Source organism: Ceraceosorus guamensis, assembly GCF_003144195.1.
Source record: "Ceraceosorus guamensis strain MCA 4658 unplaced genomic scaffold IE81scaffold_66, whole genome shotgun sequence".
Taxonomy (NCBI): domain Eukaryota; kingdom Fungi; phylum Basidiomycota; class Exobasidiomycetes; order Ceraceosorales; family Ceraceosoraceae; genus Ceraceosorus; species Ceraceosorus guamensis.
The window spans coordinates 16563-35627 of NW_020290061.1; the positions used below are offsets into that span (position 1 = coordinate 16563).

Here is a 19065-nt window from a genome sequence, read left to right on the forward strand (position 1 = left end):
ACTCACGACTTGACTCTGACTCCACCCGCGACTCGCGACTTTAGAGAGTTCCCGCTCCCGCGTGGCTACAACTGTTGCTGTTGCTGTTGCTGTTGCTGTTCTGCTGCAAGGCACCCCTGCTGATCGGCGTTTCGGGGCGACGCCATGGCCTCGCGATTTTGCTTCTGTGCGCTGCACCTGCACTCATGACTTGCACGCTGCACGCTGCAGCAGCTGTGCGCACGACGCTAAGAGTCGCGCAGCGCTGCTGACCCGCGACCCACGACCCGCGACTCACGACTCTTGACTCACAGTGACTGCATGTCCACACATCCACACACGCAAAGGCGAAGGCGAAGGCGAAGGCGAAGCAGCTGCTGCGTGGGCCTTTCTCCATTCATGCGTCGGATGTCTGACTTGTTCATCGCTACTCCCTACTCGCTACTCGCGACTCACCTGACCCGTCTGTATTCGCTGCCACCGCGATGACCTGCTCTCCGCCAAGCCCAAGCAATGCCTTCGCCGGCGTCCAAGACAACTTTATTCAAAGCGGGCGAGTGACCGGTTTGAGTCACTGACACTCGTGACTGCGTCTTGTGAAGCGAGCGCCCTTTGGCAGCTTGATGCTTGACGGTGCGTGCACCCAATCAGGACGTTGGGCCCAGTCGGTCGAGTCGAGTTCAACCATTCGAAGCCTGCGGTGTTCCACGCAGCATCCATCACACACAAACTCACCCCCCGCGGCCCTGCCTCTCCTCACCGCGAACCCTCACCTTGCCCCTCCCTGCTGGTCCCCATTCGATCACAGGTCTTCCCAGCATGGCTACCCCACCTGCTCATTCCTTCACCCCCGAACAATTGGCCGCCCTGACGGTGGAAGCGGCCAGGCATGGTACGCCAATCTCCTACGTGTCCTGCCTTTGCCGTGAGTCAGCTCAGCTCAGCTGAGGCTTTGCGACGCTTGGTAGACGTGAGACTGACGATCCGAACGAAACAACTCATTCGCCTTGTTGCTCTGGCCGCGCGCCGGATGACAGTCGGTCTGATCCTTGGAGACTGGTTCGGTGCGCTGGACTTCGACTTTGCGCTGCTGAAAGAGTCTGGGGCCAGGACGCTGCGAAGACGCAAGGCTGCCATCGCCTACTTCGTCGCCCGATCGTGCGGCGCCATCGGTGTGGGCTTCTTCGTCGTCATGGTCTCTGTCGGCGATCGCAAAACGGAGGTTTGCAATGTCCTCATCCGTTTTGCCCCCGTCTTCAACGGTTTCGCCACGTCTGCCTCGCAATTCCTCTTCATCGGTCGCGTCGTCGCCCTGTGGCCAAATCCCAGCGTCAAGTGGGTCACCATGGCTGCGTGGATCATCGCTTCTCTCTCTTGGATCTCACAAGAAGTCGCTACAGAGAACCGTCAGAATCCTTTCGGACTGCTGCAGTGCTACCTTCCGCGTCTCTCAGGTGAGAGCTTGACGCTTGACCTCATCGCGCGACGCTCACGCTCTGACACACACACCACGCACACCACACACACATGGTGGTGATGGTCACGAACAGGCTTGGCGCAAGTCCCGTACTGCTTCGCAGCAGCATACGACATCCTCATCTTCACCCTCACGCTGCTCGGCTTCCACAGGCAGGGCAAGCTGAACGTTTTCAGAAGGGGACCGACGGACAGCAAGATCGTGCACCGACTGTTCATCACCACCTTGATCTTCTTTTTCATCATCATCGGCTTCCATATTGGCGTGATCATCGGCTTCTGGACGTCTACGACCCCGTATGACACGGTAGTCATGGCACCTGTCCACACTGCAGTCAGGTGCGTGGCGTGCTTGGGTGTTAGCGTGGCCGCACACTGCGACTCTTCATACCCACATGACCTCCTCCTCATCCTCGCTTCTATTCCCGCAGCGTCGTCTTGTCCTGTCATTTGTTCATGAATCTGCGCCAGCTTGCATCGGGAACCTCTCCAGCGCAAGGCTCTGGCAGCGGGCAGGGAATCGTTTCGAACGGCAGCGATCGACGACGCGGCAGCCGTGCACAATACGCCGGTGTGGCCGACGATCCCGAGGTACGTTTGGGCATTACGAAAGGGCTGATCGCTGGATCTTGATCTGATCGACGCTTGCCCTTTTGCAGTCTGGACGAGGCGGTATTCGCCTCCAGACGACAGTGTCGCGACGATCGCAATTTGCTTCTCCGCCTGTCTTGTCGGAGCCGACGAAAGCGTTCACGTGGGCCAACACCACGCACTGGTCAGGACCCATCTCGCTCACTACCGAAATAACACCTCCCAGCTTGAGCTCGAGCCGCCCATTCGCCGAATCATCCATTGAAGCGCACGGCTGGACGAAAGAACCGCAATGAAAAAGCCGAGTGTAGCGGCATCATTTCGCCATTTCTTGGCCACAAGGCAATAGCATTCATATCATACCCGCAGTACCTGACATGATGATAAAGCCAAGTGTCGCGGCATCATTTCGCCATTTCTTACTACAGTGCAATAGCATTCATACCCGCGATACCTGACATATGTGTTGTGCTTAGTTCCTGGTCTTAGCAGCCCCATGCGCGCTGATACGTGACAACTTCGTCACTTTCCGACCCTCGTCCACCGGAATGCCAACAATGCGTCTCGGAGCAGAGCATGGCTCTACAGCGCAAAGTTGCGACAGGTCATCAATCCCGGGATGCCATACAGACCCGTCACCAACATCGTCTTTCTTTGCCTGTCCCAAACAGCAGTGGTAGAAGTCTTTAGACCTTGCAATCCTCCATTGTTTTGCTTAACCGTCCCTGCGCCTTGGTATAACGTCCGCACCCCAAAGCCATTCTGATTCTTCTGAACACCTCGCTTGGACACAGTAAGCGGCGCACCGCCATCCACATCTGCCTCGCGATCGGCATCCGTATTTGAGCCAAGGTAGGAGACTTGGACGGCCCAGGAGCCCGCCTTGTTGACTGCATCATTGCGCGGATCTTTTGCTGCGTTGATCAATGCCAAGCCACTCGGATGACCAGCAGCTGTAATAACACTGTTGTCCATCTTGACTGGCGATGTGGCATCTGAGGGCACAGAGCTGCTCTGTGCAGGCGACCACATGATGTTGTCGACGGTCATGGGCAGATACACTCTCGCTTTCTCCTTCAGCAGCTTGCGGTCGTACCACTCTGCGCCGCGCTTGGCATCGAAAAATAGCACGGCTGGAGACTGACCCGAAGCTACGGCCAAAGTGGAGCCTCGGGGCGATAGTGCGATACCGTTGGAGTAGATGATGTCGCGAATGACGATGCGCGCTCCCACCAAGTCAGTCGGCGAGGCAGAAGAGTCTGTGAAATTGACATGGCTGACCTATCAACAGAGAAGCGGACCGCACATCAGCGTTGCACAACTGAATAAGAGGGACAGTGCAAATACTCGCCCAAGTCAGTGCAGGCGCAAGGACAGTCTCCAACATGGGCAGCGTGTTGGTCGCAATTGCAGTCCGGAAGGTCGCTGCCGCTGCAGCAGCAATGACACCTTTGCTGGCAGGATAGAGCATCTCGATGGTGCTCTGCAGTTGATCTTGCGGTGGGGCGTGGTAGGCAAAAAAGTGATCTTGCGTTACCAGGAATTCTTGAGCGGAGAGAGCGACAATCGAGTTGGGCGTGTGGGTTGCCAGCGGATGTGAGATGCTTCGCACATGCTTGGCGCGCCAGCCAGATGACCGCAAAGAGACATCAAAAACTTCGATGAAGGAGCGGGCACCCGCCGCATTGACCACAAATGTACGGAATTGATTGGGTGCAAGACGCTGGGACAGAGCAGAATGTAAAGGGGAGGACAAGATTGCTCTCAGTCTGCAACTGTAAACATTGCTGAGCCGTGCTCGGCGTGTTCAACTCACAAGAGTAGAGCTGCCCAAAGGTTTGAAGTCGCCAGAGTCAGGGTAAGCGTCAAAGGGTATGATCTGCGCGCTTCCAGCGCCTTGTCCGGAAGAGTAGTCAATGAGCCACATGGCGCCTCTGGACGTTGAGCTGCAACGCGCGATTCATATCAGCACTGCGCTCGAGCAGCAAGAGCAGCGCAATTACAAAGGCATCGACTCACTTTGCGAGCGGGCCAAGTAGAGTGTTCCATTGGTTGCGATTCTGATCGCACGTCACCAGCGCCCAGCCTTGTAGCTCATCAGACAGCAACTCGACGTTCTCGCAGAATTCGAGACGCTGCTGCGCGGGATCTCTCTGACCAGATCGGTGGTAGGGATCCGGAGCTGAGGCGGAGAGGTCAGCACAGCTAGTGGAGGAGTTGTTGGGCACCCAAAACGGCGGCAGCGTTGGCGTCGATGTTTGAAAAGCAATCCACGCTGGCGAGAGCGAAGGCGGAATTCCACCAAGAGAGCGCAAGCAGTCCTCGTTTGCGTCGGTCAAGAAACAAGGCAGCTGAGCGTGCGCAAACGTCAGCGCAGAGAGGCTTGCGCACGCATAGAGGATGTGAATGTGGGCCTGCAAACGCATCGTTGACGAGGACTGTCACGACAGCGTAGTGTGCTGATACCATTCGATGTCTCACTCTTGTGATGTTTGAAGAAAAGGGTGAAAAGGACTCACATGCATTCTGTCTTGCGCTTCTTCTTATATGTGCTTGAGCGCAACAGGCAGCCTCGTATCATTCAGAAAGTCAAAGTACCCCGCATTTTCGCATCGCATTGCATCACCCCACTCCATGCAAGCCGCCTACTCTGCTACTTGAATTCGTGGCTTGCAGATGATCTTGGTTGCGTTGGCAACTGATGCAGCACCTGACAATGGTGTCGCAAAGCAGAACAGCCGTTGCAGTCTGAGTGCGTAGTGATGAGCCAACCCTCAGCTTCTGCAAGATTTGCCTCATCTACCCGCCCTTGCCGCTCTTTTCTGCCGGCACCACAACTTCTCCTCCGCATCATATTGCCTTACTCGCTTGCGTCTCGGCTGCGCGTAAGTTGCACGTGACCCGCAAGACGTGCCGCATTGATTGTTGCCGGGCAACAGAGACTTTCAGGCACCGCATGATCAGCAAGGAGCTTGCTATCCGGCGCAAAGCGTTCAGATGGTCATAAGGCTTCACCTGGTGGGCTGTATGCAGATGAACAACCACTTGTGATTGGAGGATGCCATTGACCGAGTGGCACTGCTCTCGTGAGTGAGGCTGTCAAGGGCCATCTCACGCTCAGATCACCATGTATAATGGATGTATTGAGTCAGGAGGTGAGACAAGCGTACATGCATGAGATAAACGCGTATGTGTGTATGCGCACGTGACAGGCCAGGGCCAGCCCTAATTGCTAACCCAGCATCACTCACAATCTGGCACCAACCACCAGCCCATTGGACTGCAAATCACAATGAAGCCTTGCGCTTCAAAGAGGCATGCTGGGAAGCAGCACGCAGCAGCCCTGGCCTGCCCCTCAGGACCAAAGGATATCAAGCACCTTTTGAGCCTTGAGGAATCCTTGAAAGCTGCCCAACAAGTCTGCAACCGGCTGCAAGAGCGTGAGGATGTCAAGGCAACAGTCAACAGCAGGAATTTTCTTCAGAAATTTGTTAAGAGCGCCACTGCCCATGGCAAGCTCTGCTGTTCCACTATTGCCGACCAATCTCGCAGGGTAAAGGCAATTGGATTGCAAGATGGGAGAAGCATGGCGGAGGAAGATGGTGGTGGGGTCTACGAGGGCCTTTTCTTTGATGAAGAAGGAGAGCCAACTCACCGCTACACCGGCATGACCACCAACTTTCCCTGCCGTTACCAAGAGCACATTGTTGCTTGCCTGTACTCACTGTTGGTCCACTACGATGCTGCTCGAGAGGCAGAGCACTTGCCATTGTCAGCAAGGGACAGTACAACGACTCTGAGTGTGCCCATATGCTCGGATGTCTAGAGTTCATATGGACCATTGTACTTGGAACCTGGCAGGGCAGCAAGGAGTACAACAAGATTTGAGGTGAAGAATTTCCTTCCCCTGGAATCCTTGGCGTCAATAGCAACAACTGCTCCAGTATACAGCATGTGGTGCTCACTGGCCACAAGACAACTGCTGCCAGAGCTTCTGTGCTCAACCCTTCCCTCTCCCCTCACTTTGCGGCACTGGTCGATGCAGAGTGGTGAGTCTTGGCGCGTACGGCATGAGATACGCCTACAACATTCGATTGTATCTCATGCCTTGCTCTTTGGGCCATGGACAAGCTCAAGCTGAGGCGCGCAGCCGTACTGAAGGCCACCAACAACGTTGCCCCTTACCTCGCCGGCGTTCCTGCCAATCAGCTCACTTGTTGCCGTTCGCGACCGCCTTTTCCCCTTCCCCAACCCCAACATGGTACCGCCTGAGGAGCTCGACATCAATGCTCGTGCTTCCGGGTCCGGCAGCGCATAAAGATCTTGCCCTCCTCCGACCCTGTATGCCAAATACACCCGTGCAAAGAAGTTTATGCTCGTGGCAATGTTCTCTGCCCGCATGGCATGCCAAGGGCGCCCGTGATTTGTGATTCTGATTCATGCAATCATGCGTGCCAGTCAACTAAGATACATGTATTTGCGCGCTCCCAGGACTAGGAAGCTGACAAGGCGTTTGGAGATGTCTGCTCATCTTGGGCAGCGTTGGCAGGAGTCTTGCGTTTTGAAAGATAAGGGGTCAATCCTGCTGCGCATGTCGTTGAGCGCTTCAAAGTATGAAGCAGGAGTGGCAGCGCCCAGGTTGCGACTAATCTCAAAAGCAGCGTTGAGAATGGCAATTTGGCGCTGCCTGAGATTTGCTGTGCAAACAAACAGAATGAGCCACCAATCCATAATGAAGGAGCACTTTCCATCTCACCTCTGGGTGCATTCATGTAAGTTGAAAGCGAGCTAAAGTTTGTGTCAATCTCTTCATCCCCCCTGATTTGCAACCTGCGTCGCTTGTGCGGCGTGGCTGAGGGTGAAGATGATGAAGACCCATATTTGCTCACACTCATCAGACCTGCACTGATGAGAGCACGATTGTTGTGAATCAGCGTGGCTGCATTGCGCTGTTGCAGCATCTTGTCCAAACTCTCAGCACAAGCACCTTCCTCAATCTCCCAGTCGACCCTTGGCGGTAAGGCCGCAAGGCTGAACGACGGATCGAGTCATCTGCAGCTCAAAGCTGGAAACATTCTTCCAATGACGCAATTGGCTTCTTATGTCCTCCCTCGTATTTGAGCACGAAATCAGTTCAGTAGAATCCTTTTGTAGGTCAGCATTGCTGTTTTTGTGACAGCTGCATTGAGCTTGGTGAATCCTGCATTGCGCCAAATTTACTTGCCGTCTGTCTTGTTTTCAGCCGCTCCCATGCAAGCGCACCACTAACGCGCGTCATTGCTAGGCATGTCCAATAATATGCAATCTTTCAAAGCTCATTGATGGCGCCATGGACACGTGAAAGTCTGTTTTGGAGCAATTGGAGGTTGTGACTACTTGTGACGCAATGATACTTGATTCCGATTAGAATCTGTGGGGTCAAGAGAATGCTCGGCCTTGCGCGTAGGTCTGCAAAGAACATTGCCTTGATTCTGCAAAAATTGACATTGAGCAATTTTGGCCAGCTCGTGAAGTTCGAAAATGAAAGGAGCCACTATTTGGTAGACGGTTTGGGCTATTTGGTCACCAGACTCGTCGATGGGCCGAAATTTGCGACAAGGATCATGTACAGCAACTGAAGAGTCAAACAGCTATTCGGGAACAGACAGGGCCAACGCCAGGAAAATCAAGGTCGTTCATTTCTGGCGTCGAATGCAACGGTATCCCAAGCAACGTTTAATCGCAAGAACCCCACACTTTTGCATATCGTCATCGGAGTCTCTGGCAAGTGTTTGCCGATGCGTCACTATCTGTTTGTGTTTCGACGATTGAATCTTTTCGGTGTGCCAGCTGTGTCGGTACAGTGCCGGACTGGCGATGGACGTCTCGCGAAAGCGAAAGTTCACAAATAGGGACTGTCGTGGCTGTATTGTAATGTCCCGACCACTATCACTGACATTCGCCCCTCTTCCGCTGTTGTTCTGCAATAATTGATCTGCATGTTTGCACCATGGGGAAGAAAATATGAAAAAAAAAAAAAAAAAAAAAAAAAAAAAAAAAAAAACCAAACAAAAATGTTTCTGAGGGTCCAGCGTATGAATGGTTCACGTTCAGTGAACGGAGCCATTGCATTCGGGAAAAACTCGGTGCCTCCAAGCTAGCTTCATCTCTTTGATCTGCCAATTGCGAGGCAAAATTTTATCTGAGTCAAGTTCAGCGGGCGCGGCGCACGACTGTTGTGATAAACGGCAACAAATGAGCAGTCACACAAATAACAGCATCCGCTCCACACGATCTGGCACGGCGCGTGTAATCGAGTCCTCAACTCACAATTAGAGGGAGTTTTGCGACCCTTCGACGAGAACATATGCTGGGAAAATGCAATAGCACTGATATCGTTCGCAAGTAACGCTGTGCTTTTCCTCTCTTAGCTAAGCGCTACTGTATGGAGCGGAACGACCCCATTACACCTGCAAAGACTGTTCAAAGTCTGTCTAATCTGACACGCGTAAAGGGTAGGCACTCGCGGTTTTGAATAATTGTGAGCGCAAATCTCACCCGTCAGTCCCGTTATGCATAAGTTTACTCGCCGTGCGATCGAGCAGAGTCTCCCAGATGTAGTGGAATTCTCCGTTCTTGGGCGGCAAACGCCTCCATAGTGGTGCAGAAACATTCGGAGACCGCCATCTCTCACTTTTGCTTTTGTCCATCTTCGCGCGTCACAAGCATTCTGAAGCGTCTTGATACTCCTTTCGTCAAGGTCACCAAGCATCACTGCCCAGACTCAGGTCTGGGATCAAGACACCTGTAGGGACATGCCGCGATTTTTTGTACTACTTGGCGCTTGTGTGAGGCGTTGAGAGGTCGCCGAGCCCGCTTCTTTCATGTGTCTTGGTGGAATTTGATGGCACCATCAATATTTCTCCAGGAACAATTCGCTCCTGAGACAACTTGCTGTGTCATCCATTCAGAAAAGTCTGGAGAACGGATCGAAGTGACGGGATGATTCCTGCGTGGGCTTCTGATCTGATCGACTAGCATGCAAAAACTAGACGGGCGTTTGTTGCGCGTCAGCATCAAGAAGAGTAGCGCGCCTAGTTTATTCGCGCAAAATTTCACGCGACCTCCCGGTCACAACATGCTTTGCCGCATGCGAAGTCGACGACTAGTGCAAGATAACAATTTAGATAAAGCCCCGGCACAGGTCACCGAAAAGACAAAATTTTTCGATTTCCTGAGGTCTCGCGTAATCGCGCGCGGCTTCTCTCAGCAGATCCCTCGAGGTGTCGAGAAAAGATGGCGGCACAAACGCGTGTGCCGAAGCTGCTTACGACATCGGGCTTTTGTCTGCTAGGAGTGCTGTCTACACCGCATCCATGGGCTTCGGACTTCACTGCGCCGCAATGTCCTTGGCAACATGATTGCTCGCCAATTGAAATATCTTCAATGCAAAAGACATGTGCTTGACTTGCATTTTGTTGATGTGAAATTCTCATGTGATAAAACACGCAATTCTGTGTCAGACGTCTTGAAGCTGAGCTTGGTAGAAAATCACATTTCTTTCCTCATGAAACGCTTTTACCATTCTCCGAAAATTGATTTCATACAGATCTTTCGTGCTGGCTCAGATTACGACGAGAAACCCGCGAATTAACACAGCTCTTTCGTGATCGCTGGCCCAGATTACGGCGAGAAAACCCGCAAATTCACACACCAAATTGCTTGCATATTGCTCGTGCAATTGCTTGAATGGGCGATCGACTCCGAGACGCCAATTTTGAGTAGTTTCGGCATTTCGTAATGAATACCCGACCACCGGTGATCAAAAGTTCAGGCAAATTTGTCGCAGTGAAAGACGATTGCCGCTGTTCGCAGGCTCTTGTCCCTGGTTGACGCCCAAAAGAACTTTTGTGACGCCATGTATGACTGCTGACTTGGAGACCTAGGCAGCGCGTGATAAGTAGACTAGGCTTGTGTGCCGCACGTGGCCATACACACCTGAGTGAGCCCTTTCGATGTCGTCTGCCGCGAAGCCAAGCAGAGCAAAAGCTGCGCATGGACCTTTGTAACAGGAATCGAAGCAGCTCAAAGGCCTTGCGAACCGATGCCACGAGTTGCGTTTTATGACAAAATCAGAGAGCTCGTATCCTATCCCAGCCCCACGCGGTTGCGATTGCCACGCAGGCCCTGAAAGACGGGTTGGCGTGAAAAAAAGTTAAAGATTGGAGATCGACAGTGCCGCGACAGTCACACGTCATAAAATTGGCGCGCCGCTTCGCGTCGCGCGAATCGTCTTCAGCCTCAAAAGCACACAATATGGCATGGTGCGGACTACGGTCGGAGAGTAAAGATGCGCGAAAGCGTGTATGGTATTTTACATGATGAAAGCTGTGCACGGCAAGGAGCGCGAAAGGCGGATTGCATATTAAAAGGCCGTCTTTCTCTTCCGCCCAGTATACTTGGAGTCAGTGGGCACATCCTGACGATGGTGGACAAGTCAACGTCAGCTTCTGACCAACACGCTTCGCCTTGCATGCTGACGTGGTCCTCGAACACGGCTCACCTCTTTGCCGCGCTTTCTATAAAGATCCTTTTTCCTTAAGATCCAATCCTTGCCCTTGTCCCTGCTTTTGCTCTTCTTGTCTGCCTTGCCCCCTTTGATCTGTCTCCTGCCCGAACTTTTGACTTGCTGCTGGCCATGGACGACATCAGGATCCTCGTGCTCTCCGACCAAGCCTCTGGGTAGTTGCTGCTCTTGCATCGTGTCCACAGCTCCGGCGTAGCCGGGAGGGGGCAGCATGACGCCTCCCACCCACAAGACCAGAAAGAGCTTTTTTGCCTTTTTGGAGTTCGGATAGTCGACGACGAGACCTCCACCGAAACCTGCTCTGGTGGCTGCTTGCATGCACAGGCGCACCTGCTCATCGGACTCTGGATAGAATTGCAAGACGGCTCTAGCACCGTTGCGCAGCGCTGCGTGTAGGGTGGTGAAGAAGCTGGAGAGGCGGGCAATGGGGGAAGCGTCGATCTTGTCTGCATTGAGCAGCCATTGCAGGACAGATATGCTGCAATCGGGCGACGATTAGCGGAGATGCGAGTCAGCATGGGAGGCGAAGGTGCGTGTGCACCCAGCAAAGCACGGCTGACCGACTGACTGACCTGATGGCGCCATCGAACATGCCCGGTCTGAAGGCCAAACCTTCGCCCACATCGCCCAGCAGCAGATCGCCTTGCGACTCTTCTTGCAGCGCCACGTCGAGCATGCTGGGGCTGATGTCCACGCCCACCCACTCGTGACCCGCTTCTTGGATCACCTCGCCGCTCAAGCCGGAGCCGCAGCCGATGTCGAGCAGCAGACCGCCGCCTTGCTGGAGGAATGCGGGCATAGCCAGCAGCTCCATCGCCCTCTCTGCCATGGTGGCTTGGATGTGGCGTACGCGGGTGGATGAGGTGTACTTGGATGCTTCCACATCGTTGTAATACACCTCTGGCGGTGCCAAGTGTTCTGGGCGCGACATGACTGGACGGCCGTGGCCTGTGGTAGGGGTGGATGTGTGGTGTGATCCTTGCAGGTGTGCGGGTGTGCGGGTGTGCGGGTGTGCAGTAGTTGTGGTGAGTGGAGCGGAGTGAAGGGGTGGGGGCGTGCTGCTCGGCCAAGTCGCACATCACAAATTCCTGATTTACGATTTCCTGATTTTGTTTTGGTGCGCGTCGTTAGTCTGAGGATCGCTGCACGTGACTGAATTTTTTGCGTCCGATTCAAATCAAAATCAAAAAACACTTTTGGGAAAAGTTTGCTGCGTGTGATTCGTGATTCGCGATTCGTGATTAGTCGCACCGCACCTTCACTCACCACTCGTGACTCTTCACTCTCTCAGACACCCGCACTCGCGCTCTCTCGCACGCCCAGGCTAGCGCTGCACTGCACTGCGCTGCGCTGCGCTGCCATCATGGCGAAGCAGAAGAAGCGACGTCAACAGCAAGCGGGCCATGGCCATTCCGCCAACGAAGATGCCGCGCGCCACGCCCCAGCTCAGACGGATGCGCGCTTCGCCAGGCTGCACACCGATCCCCGCTTCCTGCGTCCCGCAGCGCACACCAGCAAAGTCGTGCTGGACAATAGGTTCGCGCACTTGCTCAAGCCTGGCAGCGGCAGCAGCAGCAGCAGCAATGGCACATCCAACAAGCACCGCGTCGACAAGTTTGGGCGCAAACTGAGTCAGCGCGATGAGCAGGAAGACTTGGCCAGATTCTATACTCTGAATGAGCGTGACGGTGGTGGTGGCGGTGGTGGTGATGAGGAGGAGGAGGAGGAGGAGAGCGAAGAGAGCGATGGTGGTGCAGCCGTCGACTATGCTCGCGGGGAAGGCTTGCTGGACAGCAGCGAGGAAGAGGACAGCGACGAGAATGATCGAGAAGTACGAGACAAGGACGATCAAGACAGCCTCAGCTCCAGCGACGACTACGATGGCGTACTCCTTGGCAGAGCAGATGCCAGGCGAAGAGCTAAGAAATTGGCAAAGCAGCAGCAGCAGCAGCAGCAGCAGCAGCAGCGTCAAGATGGGGAGAGCGAGAGCGATGATGAGGGGCATCACGACATTCTGGACACTGACAGCGAGGATGCCAGCCGAACTGCAGACGCCGCCATCGCAGCCAACGCCAAACTGAGCAAAAAGGCGCTGCGCAGCATCGATCAGCTCTCCTTGGCCAATCAGCGCGCTCAACAAGAGGCAGAGGAGGAGCAAGTCAATGGTAGCAGCAGCAGCAGCAGCAGCAGACAGCGTCCACGTGATGCTGACAACGTCCCTCGTGCAGGCTCAAAAATTCTGAGGGGCGATGCTACGCGACGATTGGCCCTCGTCAATCTCGACTGGGATCACGTCAAGGCCATTGACCTGCTCATGATATTCACCTCCCTCGTCAGTCCAGCATCCACCCGAGACGCTGGCGTAGCCCTGCCGGCCGATGTCGCTCAGGGCGGCGACAGTAGGAAGGACGGTCGCGCTAGCAGGTCCAGCACGATGCCGGTCAAGGGCCGCGTCCTTAATGTTCGCATTTATCCCAGCGAGTTCGGCCAAGAGCGCATGGAAAAGGAAAACAGAGAAGGTCCTCCTCGCGAAATTTTCAAGCAGGTGAGCGACGGTCCAACAGGCAGCAGCTCGAAAAAGTCTCGCGAGCGCGCAGAAGACGAGGACGAGGAGGACGAGGAGGATGAGGATGACATTTGGAACGTGGACGAAGGAGGCGAATTTGACGAAGAGATGCTTCGACGCTACCAGCTTCAAAGATTGCGGTGAGTGTGCGTGTGTGGCGCTGATACGGCGCACGAGACGATCTGACTCGCCATGATAATCTGCAGCTACTACTACGCGGTCGCAACCTTCTCCTCGGCTGCCGTGGCCCAACATGTATACGACGAGTTGGATGGGTCGGAAATGGAAAAGACAGCAAACGTGTTCGACTGCCGCTTTATCCCTGAAGAAATGGAGTTTCCCCATCACCAAGGGGGCGTCGACGGGTGGCGAGACGAGGCCAACGAAAACACCCACGCCTCGCTGAGCGCCTACAAGGGCGTGGACTTTACCACCGCTGTGAGGACTGATCGCTTGCTCGCTCGTTGTCTTGTCCCATCCTCTGCATCTGTGCTGACATGCTGCCTTGGCCACTCGTGCAGGCGCTTCGTCACTCCAAAGTCAAGCTGACGTGGGATGCTGATGACGCGTCTCGATCCAAGATCACCCGCGCCGCGCAGAGGGAATTGAGCAAGACGGAGCTGAGAGACGAGGATTTCAAGGCGTACTTGGCTTCGGGCTCGGAAGACGAAGGGGACAGCGCGGCACCGGCGCAAGAAGAGGACGCACAAGCCAAAGCTCGTTTCAGAGCACTCATGGGCCTCGATCAAGAGGATGCAGGCAGTGCCAGGCGCAAAGGTCAGACGCATCAGGTGTTTGACGACTACCGGGAACCCGATGCGGAGCAGGGAGACATGCAAATCACATTTATGCCTGGCTTGTCGGAAGCTGCTGCGAGAAAGGCGAGCGGGGGCAGGAAAGAGGCCGAGGACGAGACGACGTTGGACAAGTACAGGCGAAAGCAAAAGGAGAAGAAAGCCAAGAAGAAGATCGGCATGCAGGAAGAGCTAGCGGAGCAAGGCGAGGCGCCCGAGGATGAGACCATCACTTTTGACGATCCCTTCTTTGCGGGCGGGGATGAGGATGATGATTTCGCTGCAGCGCTCGCCGCTGAAGAAGGGCGCGGCGCAAGCTCGGAGGAGAAGAAGAAGAGAGCAAAAAGCAAGCGGGCAAAAGAGGCAATCGATGAGGATGGCGAAGAAGGGCAAAGGCGCAAAGCGGAGCTTCAACTCATGGTCGATTCGGAGTCGGATGGCGGTGGTCAGGGTCACTTTGACATGCGCGATGTGCTGCGTGCAGAGTCGGGAAAGGACAAGAAGAAGCGAGGCAGACGAGGCAAGCGGTCCAAGGACAAGGCCGGAGATGCTGCGCAGCCAAGAAGCGGCAAGGTGCAGAAGGACTTTGACCTGGACGTGGAGGATGCTAGATTCAAGAACGTCTTTGAGGATCACAGGTACGCCTTGGACCCTAGTCATCCAAGCTTCATCAAGACCAAAGCCATGGACAAGCTTTTGAAGGAGAGACGCAAGCGACGCGAGGAGGGTGATGAAGCGCCACGTTTGGGGCATTCAAACGGTAGCGCGCGCGCGAGGGACGATCCGCCTACCGATGTGCGGGACTTGGTCATGGGACTCAAGCGACGTGATCGGGGGGCGGGCAAGGAGCAGGCGAGCCGCAAGAAACACAAGAGGTAGCAGTAGTCTCGCCAAATTTGAGATGCATGCCATTATTAATACGTTTACATGATCCATTTGTGTGATGATTTTTTTTTGGGCCTCAATCGAAAGCGCTGCCAAATGTCGTCGAGACTTTGGAAGCTACAATGGCGGTGGCTATCGTGGCTAGTAAAGCAGAGAGGTCTCCAACAAGGAGCTGAACGGAAGCGAGCATGTACCTAGGCGTCCACAGCTTGAAGAGCATCAAGTGTCTGCGGAACCAAAAGGCGAAAAAGGTGGCGCCGAGGGAGAGGATGGTGTTGTACAGTGCGATGGCTAGGAATGCGGAAAAGAGGTGGGAAAAGGTGGGCATGCTGATCGTGCTTGTGCGCGCAGCAGCCGTACCCGAAGCGGCCTTGCTGGTCGAGGTGGCAGCAGCAGCAGCGGGTTTGCCCGCAGTCGCACCGGGTCCCGCTCGAGGCCGCGGGCTGAGGTTCCACAGGACGAACAGGGGGAGCATCAATCCTGGTAGAAGCGCCAAGGGACCAAACGTGTTCAAAGAGACGAACAAGGGGGCGAATGGATAGGTTACGCTCTCAAAGCCCACAAAAGCTGTTCTCCATTGGATCGTGGGGAATGTGGCTTGATGACCAGTATTGAAAAAGAGTTGAGATGCGAACAGGCCCAGCGTGGAGACTTCTAGCATTGTGGGCGCTAGGGATAGCGGAGCATGCATAGGCTCGATTTTGCTGGCCAAAGCCCTTTTCTCCTCCGTCCTTTTCGCATTGGCATCCCTTAGCAACTTTTCTCGAAGCATGCCACCATCTCGCTCGCCATCGCCTAGTTCTGCAAATGCCACTACGGTCAAGAACCCCGCAGACAGGACGACTTGACCCATGGGCTGCGCGAACAAGAAGAGCAGCGCAAGCGGGACGAGACACAGCCCCAACAGGTAAGAGCTGCCTAGACTATTGGCAAAGCCCAGCACGATGATCCGTTTGGTCGGGGCGTGCGATGGAGTAGAGGAAGCCGGCCTAGCGGGTACAGTAATTTCCTCCTCTTTGAGCTCCAGGGCTAGCGGTGCGAAGGCCCAAATGGTCAAGCCTAGAATGAGCACAGCAATCAGGTCTACCCGCGCCATCACTCTCATGAGCCATTGGAGCCATGCGATGGTGGGTTGGGGCAGAGCAAGCGTCTCGGAAGTCGTTGTCCAGTCCAACAGCCAGTACCCAGCTCCAACCAATAGGGTAGGTCGGAGCACCCAGCTCTCAAAGGCGGGTGCATACCCTGCATTGCTTTTGGACAGCTCCAGCACCTTGCCGATAATGGCAGGCAAAGCCAGAGCACATAGATAAGCTGCACCAACAGCCAAAGGACTATTCAGAGTGCTGCCCTTTTTCGCGTAGAATGTAGATGCGCAGTCCGGACCTTGTTCTTCTCTGCAGACTCTGACGAGCGCCAAAAGCCTCGCAAGACCAGCCAGCGCAAGCGAGAGGAAAATCTGCCGCCTCTTGAGAGTTCTGGTCGGGGCGTACGCGTACGCGCAAGCTGCTCGGGAGAGCAGCGCAAGGATTAGCAAAGCGTTGACGAATGCGTCTTCCCAAATGACGAATTTGACGCTGCCAAAGCCCGCAGCGTAGAGCAGTGGGAAGATGAGACCGAGAACGGCATGGATGGACCATCTCGGCGAAGCTGCCCAAGTGCTGGATTGGGAGATGAGTAGCGAGAGTTGGGAGCCGATCGACAAGCCTGCCAGAGTCAAATCTGCCATGCCCAGTCCGCCGAGAACAAAGTCGAGTTCCAAGCCAGGCAGATACGCCTTGCATGCCCACAGAACCAGACCCACGACTGCGCCTGATCGACCACCGGCAACGATGCGGTCCAGCGAGAATTTTGCGAGCTGCGCAATACCCTGCGTGCGCTTGACGACCAGCCGACTCTTGATCCGCACGCTTCCACGGGGCTTGCCAGCCGATCCCTCCACCCTCTCGTCCATCCGCGCGAGACCAGAGATCAGACCCGAACGAGAGGCCGAACGAAGTTGCAAGAGCGTACCAAAGCTGAGCACAAGCAGGACTAGACCGAGCGTCATCTTGTGCAGTTCGAATTGGGCCCAAACGCTTCTGGCTCTGCCTAGGGCGATGCGCGTGAATCGGAGGTAGGCAAAGGTGCATTCATGCCGAGCAATGGCGCGCTCGGCATCGCTGCCCTGGACGAGCACCTGAGCGTACTCGGCATCAGCACGAATGGCGCTACGCCAAGCGCTGCTTAGCTCCTGCTCGAAACGCTTGAGATCCTTGGATCGCCTAGAGTAGTGGGACAAGTAGTTGCGAATCTGCTTGGCGTTGATGCGAGCAGCTCTGAGGAGCACATCGTCCGAAGCAGACGTTGGGGCGAACAATTCAGGAATGATGGATCCGAGAGAGTTGTAAGGGATGGGCAGCCCGAGCAAGAGGCTGAGCGTGGGTACCAGATCGATCTGACTGACGCTCCTATGCAGAGGAGGATGCGGCAGCGGGCTGAATGCCGCAAAGGGAGGCACAGCATCCGAAATGCTGGCATCTGCAGCCAATCGATGCAGCAGGGCTTGCACTTCGCGTGCGTGGGATGCAGCGCGATCCGCCTGCTCTGCGTCCCCGTCCCCGTCGCCGTCTCCAAGCCCATGCTTGGCGTAGATCCACAGCCCAGCGCCCACTTCCAATTCACCATCTCCGCCATGATCGCCGTGATCATCCATGCCATGATCTCCGGCCAGGATGAGCAGAGCATCGTCGGGCAAGTGCTCGACCACCTCTTTCAAGAAGCTCTGCATCTCCAGCAGCTTGACCCTCATCTTTGGATGGTGCGCACCGAAGCGATGACCCACGTGATCGACACCCAGCGTGTGCGCCACCAGCAGCCTCCAAGAAGCAGCATCGGGAGGAGGCGGAGCATGCGAGCTGCTGCTGCTGCTGCTGCTGCTGCTGCTGCTGCTAGTGCTGCTAGTGCTAGCAGGCTGCAAGAACGGCAGCAGACGCGACTCTACGCCTCGATCGACCGTGTCCAGATCATCCACCTTGAAGCTGTCGTAGGGAAATGTCCAGTCATTGTCGAATAAACCTGGGTACACGGCAGACCACGTGTCGTCGCCCATGAATGCCAATCCGGCTCTACCACCTGCTGCGCGCGCGCGCCCATTAGGCTGAGGCTGAGGCTGCGAGAGGGAAGCGTTGCGAAGCTGGGACAGCCAATTGTCTTCGTCTATCTCGGATCCGGCAAAGTTGGATCCGGCATCGATAAAGGTGGGAAGGGTGCCGGTGGTCAAGCCCTTTAGCCTCTGCAATGTGGTGGTGGGAGCATCGGCATGAAAGTGGGAGAGAAAGGAGAGGCTTGTGGATTGGCCATGGCGATGGCGATGGCGATTGCGGTGCAGCGATGATGGCAGATCGAGGATGCCGTGATGGTGGGGATTGGGGGACCACTCTGATGCGGATGGGGATGGGGATGCGGATGCGTTGTGCGCGCGCGTAGTGTCGGCGATAAAGTCCCACCTGAGAGCGTCGATGATGAGCAGCACTGCTCTGCGCTTGACGGGGGGTAGGGAGCATTCGGCAAGCTTGTCCAGCTCATCTTGCCATGCGCTCACATCCAGCGAGGCATCATGGCCTGCAGCGTGTGTGATTGGGGGAGGAGGTGACCAGGTGAGGTTGCTTTGGTGAGGACAGGAGGCGACACCATCGAGCGTGACCCTGGTGAGGAGGAAGCCGCTGAGAAAGATCCATAGGGCGATGGCGTGCAGGGCGGCGATGAAGAGGAGCAGGGCAAAGGAGCTGAATGCGGGTCTGAAGACGCTTGGAGGCGCGCCACCTTGTTCGCCCAGATGAGCTTCGCGTTGAGCTGCCTCCTCTTCGGAAGTGTCGGTGGAGGAGCTGCTGTGGGAGACGTTGGAGTCGTTGGAGTGGCTGCGTTGAGGTGGAGGTGGTGGTGGTGGCCGCGGCTTTGCACGAGGTATGGAGGCAGTGTCGAGCGCTGGCGTAGGATTCAGCTTGGACTTGCGACTGGACATTTTAGTCGCGCGCGGGGGTGCGTGAGCGTGAGCGTGAGCATGAGCGTGTAGTGAGTCAAGAGTGAAGGAGGGCGTGGAGAGCAGGCAGGCAGGCAGGCAGCGCGCTAGCCGATGTGGGGATTCTGATGATTCTGATTCGAATCGAGTGCGGGTCTGAGTGCGTCATCTTGAATCACGAATCTTGAATGAAGCCATCACATCACGTGCA

The 19065-nt window shown here is 55.4% G+C and overlaps 6 protein-coding genes across 6 annotated transcripts; 3 read left to right on the forward strand and 3 right to left on the reverse strand.

Moving 5' to 3' along the window:
* The first annotated feature begins 633 nt into the window (after positions 1 to 633).
* Positions 634 to 2485, forward strand: IE81DRAFT_220068 (hypothetical protein). Its single transcript, XM_025511033.1, has 5 exons — positions 634 to 904; positions 1017 to 1433; positions 1530 to 1794; positions 1887 to 2046; positions 2115 to 2485. Exons 1-5 carry the CDS (start codon positions 799 to 801, stop codon positions 2340 to 2342), a joined length of 1176 nt encoding a protein of 391 aa, XP_025367627.1. The 5' UTR covers positions 634 to 798; the 3' UTR covers positions 2343 to 2485.
* Positions 2486 to 2628: 143 nt separating this feature from the next.
* On the reverse strand, positions 2629 to 4472 carry IE81DRAFT_368257 (hypothetical protein; the record flags this gene model as incomplete). The annotated part of the gene is made up of 4 exons (XM_025517132.1): positions 2629 to 3305; positions 3394 to 3769; positions 3863 to 3992; positions 4066 to 4472. 4 exons carry the CDS (start codon positions 4470 to 4472, stop codon positions 2629 to 2631), a joined length of 1590 nt encoding a protein of 529 aa, XP_025367628.1.
* Positions 4473 to 5338: 866 nt separating this feature from the next.
* On the forward strand, positions 5339 to 6364 carry IE81DRAFT_349206 (hypothetical protein; the record flags this gene model as incomplete). The annotated part of the gene is made up of 3 exons (XM_025516361.1): positions 5339 to 5817; positions 6036 to 6095; positions 6256 to 6364. The coding sequence occupies 3 exons, from the start codon at positions 5339 to 5341 to the stop codon at positions 6362 to 6364; spliced, it is 648 nt and encodes a 215-aa protein (XP_025367629.1).
* Positions 6365 to 10325: 3961 nt separating this feature from the next.
* Positions 10326 to 11652, reverse strand: IE81DRAFT_305118 (putative BUD23-protein). The gene is made up of 3 exons (XM_025512315.1): positions 11185 to 11652; positions 10589 to 11090; positions 10326 to 10504 (listed from the first exon to the last, which is right to left on the reverse strand). The coding sequence occupies exons 1-3, from the start codon at positions 11541 to 11543 to the stop codon at positions 10451 to 10453; spliced, it is 915 nt and encodes a 304-aa protein (XP_025367630.1). The 5' UTR covers positions 11544 to 11652; the 3' UTR covers positions 10326 to 10450.
* A 215-nt stretch (positions 11653 to 11867) lies between these two features.
* Positions 11868 to 14884, forward strand: IE81DRAFT_368259 (hypothetical protein). Its single transcript, XM_025517133.1, has 3 exons — positions 11868 to 13318; positions 13385 to 13616; positions 13700 to 14884. Exons 1-3 carry the CDS (start codon positions 11976 to 11978, stop codon positions 14849 to 14851), a joined length of 2727 nt encoding a protein of 908 aa, XP_025367631.1. The 5' UTR covers positions 11868 to 11975; the 3' UTR covers positions 14852 to 14884.
* IE81DRAFT_325531 (hypothetical protein) lies at positions 14862 to 18967 on the reverse strand. The gene has a single exon (XM_025514549.1). The coding sequence runs from the start codon at positions 18855 to 18857 to the stop codon at positions 14934 to 14936; it is 3924 nt and encodes a 1307-aa protein (XP_025367632.1). The 5' UTR covers positions 18858 to 18967; the 3' UTR covers positions 14862 to 14933.
* Positions 18968 to 19065: the final 98 nt, after the last annotated feature.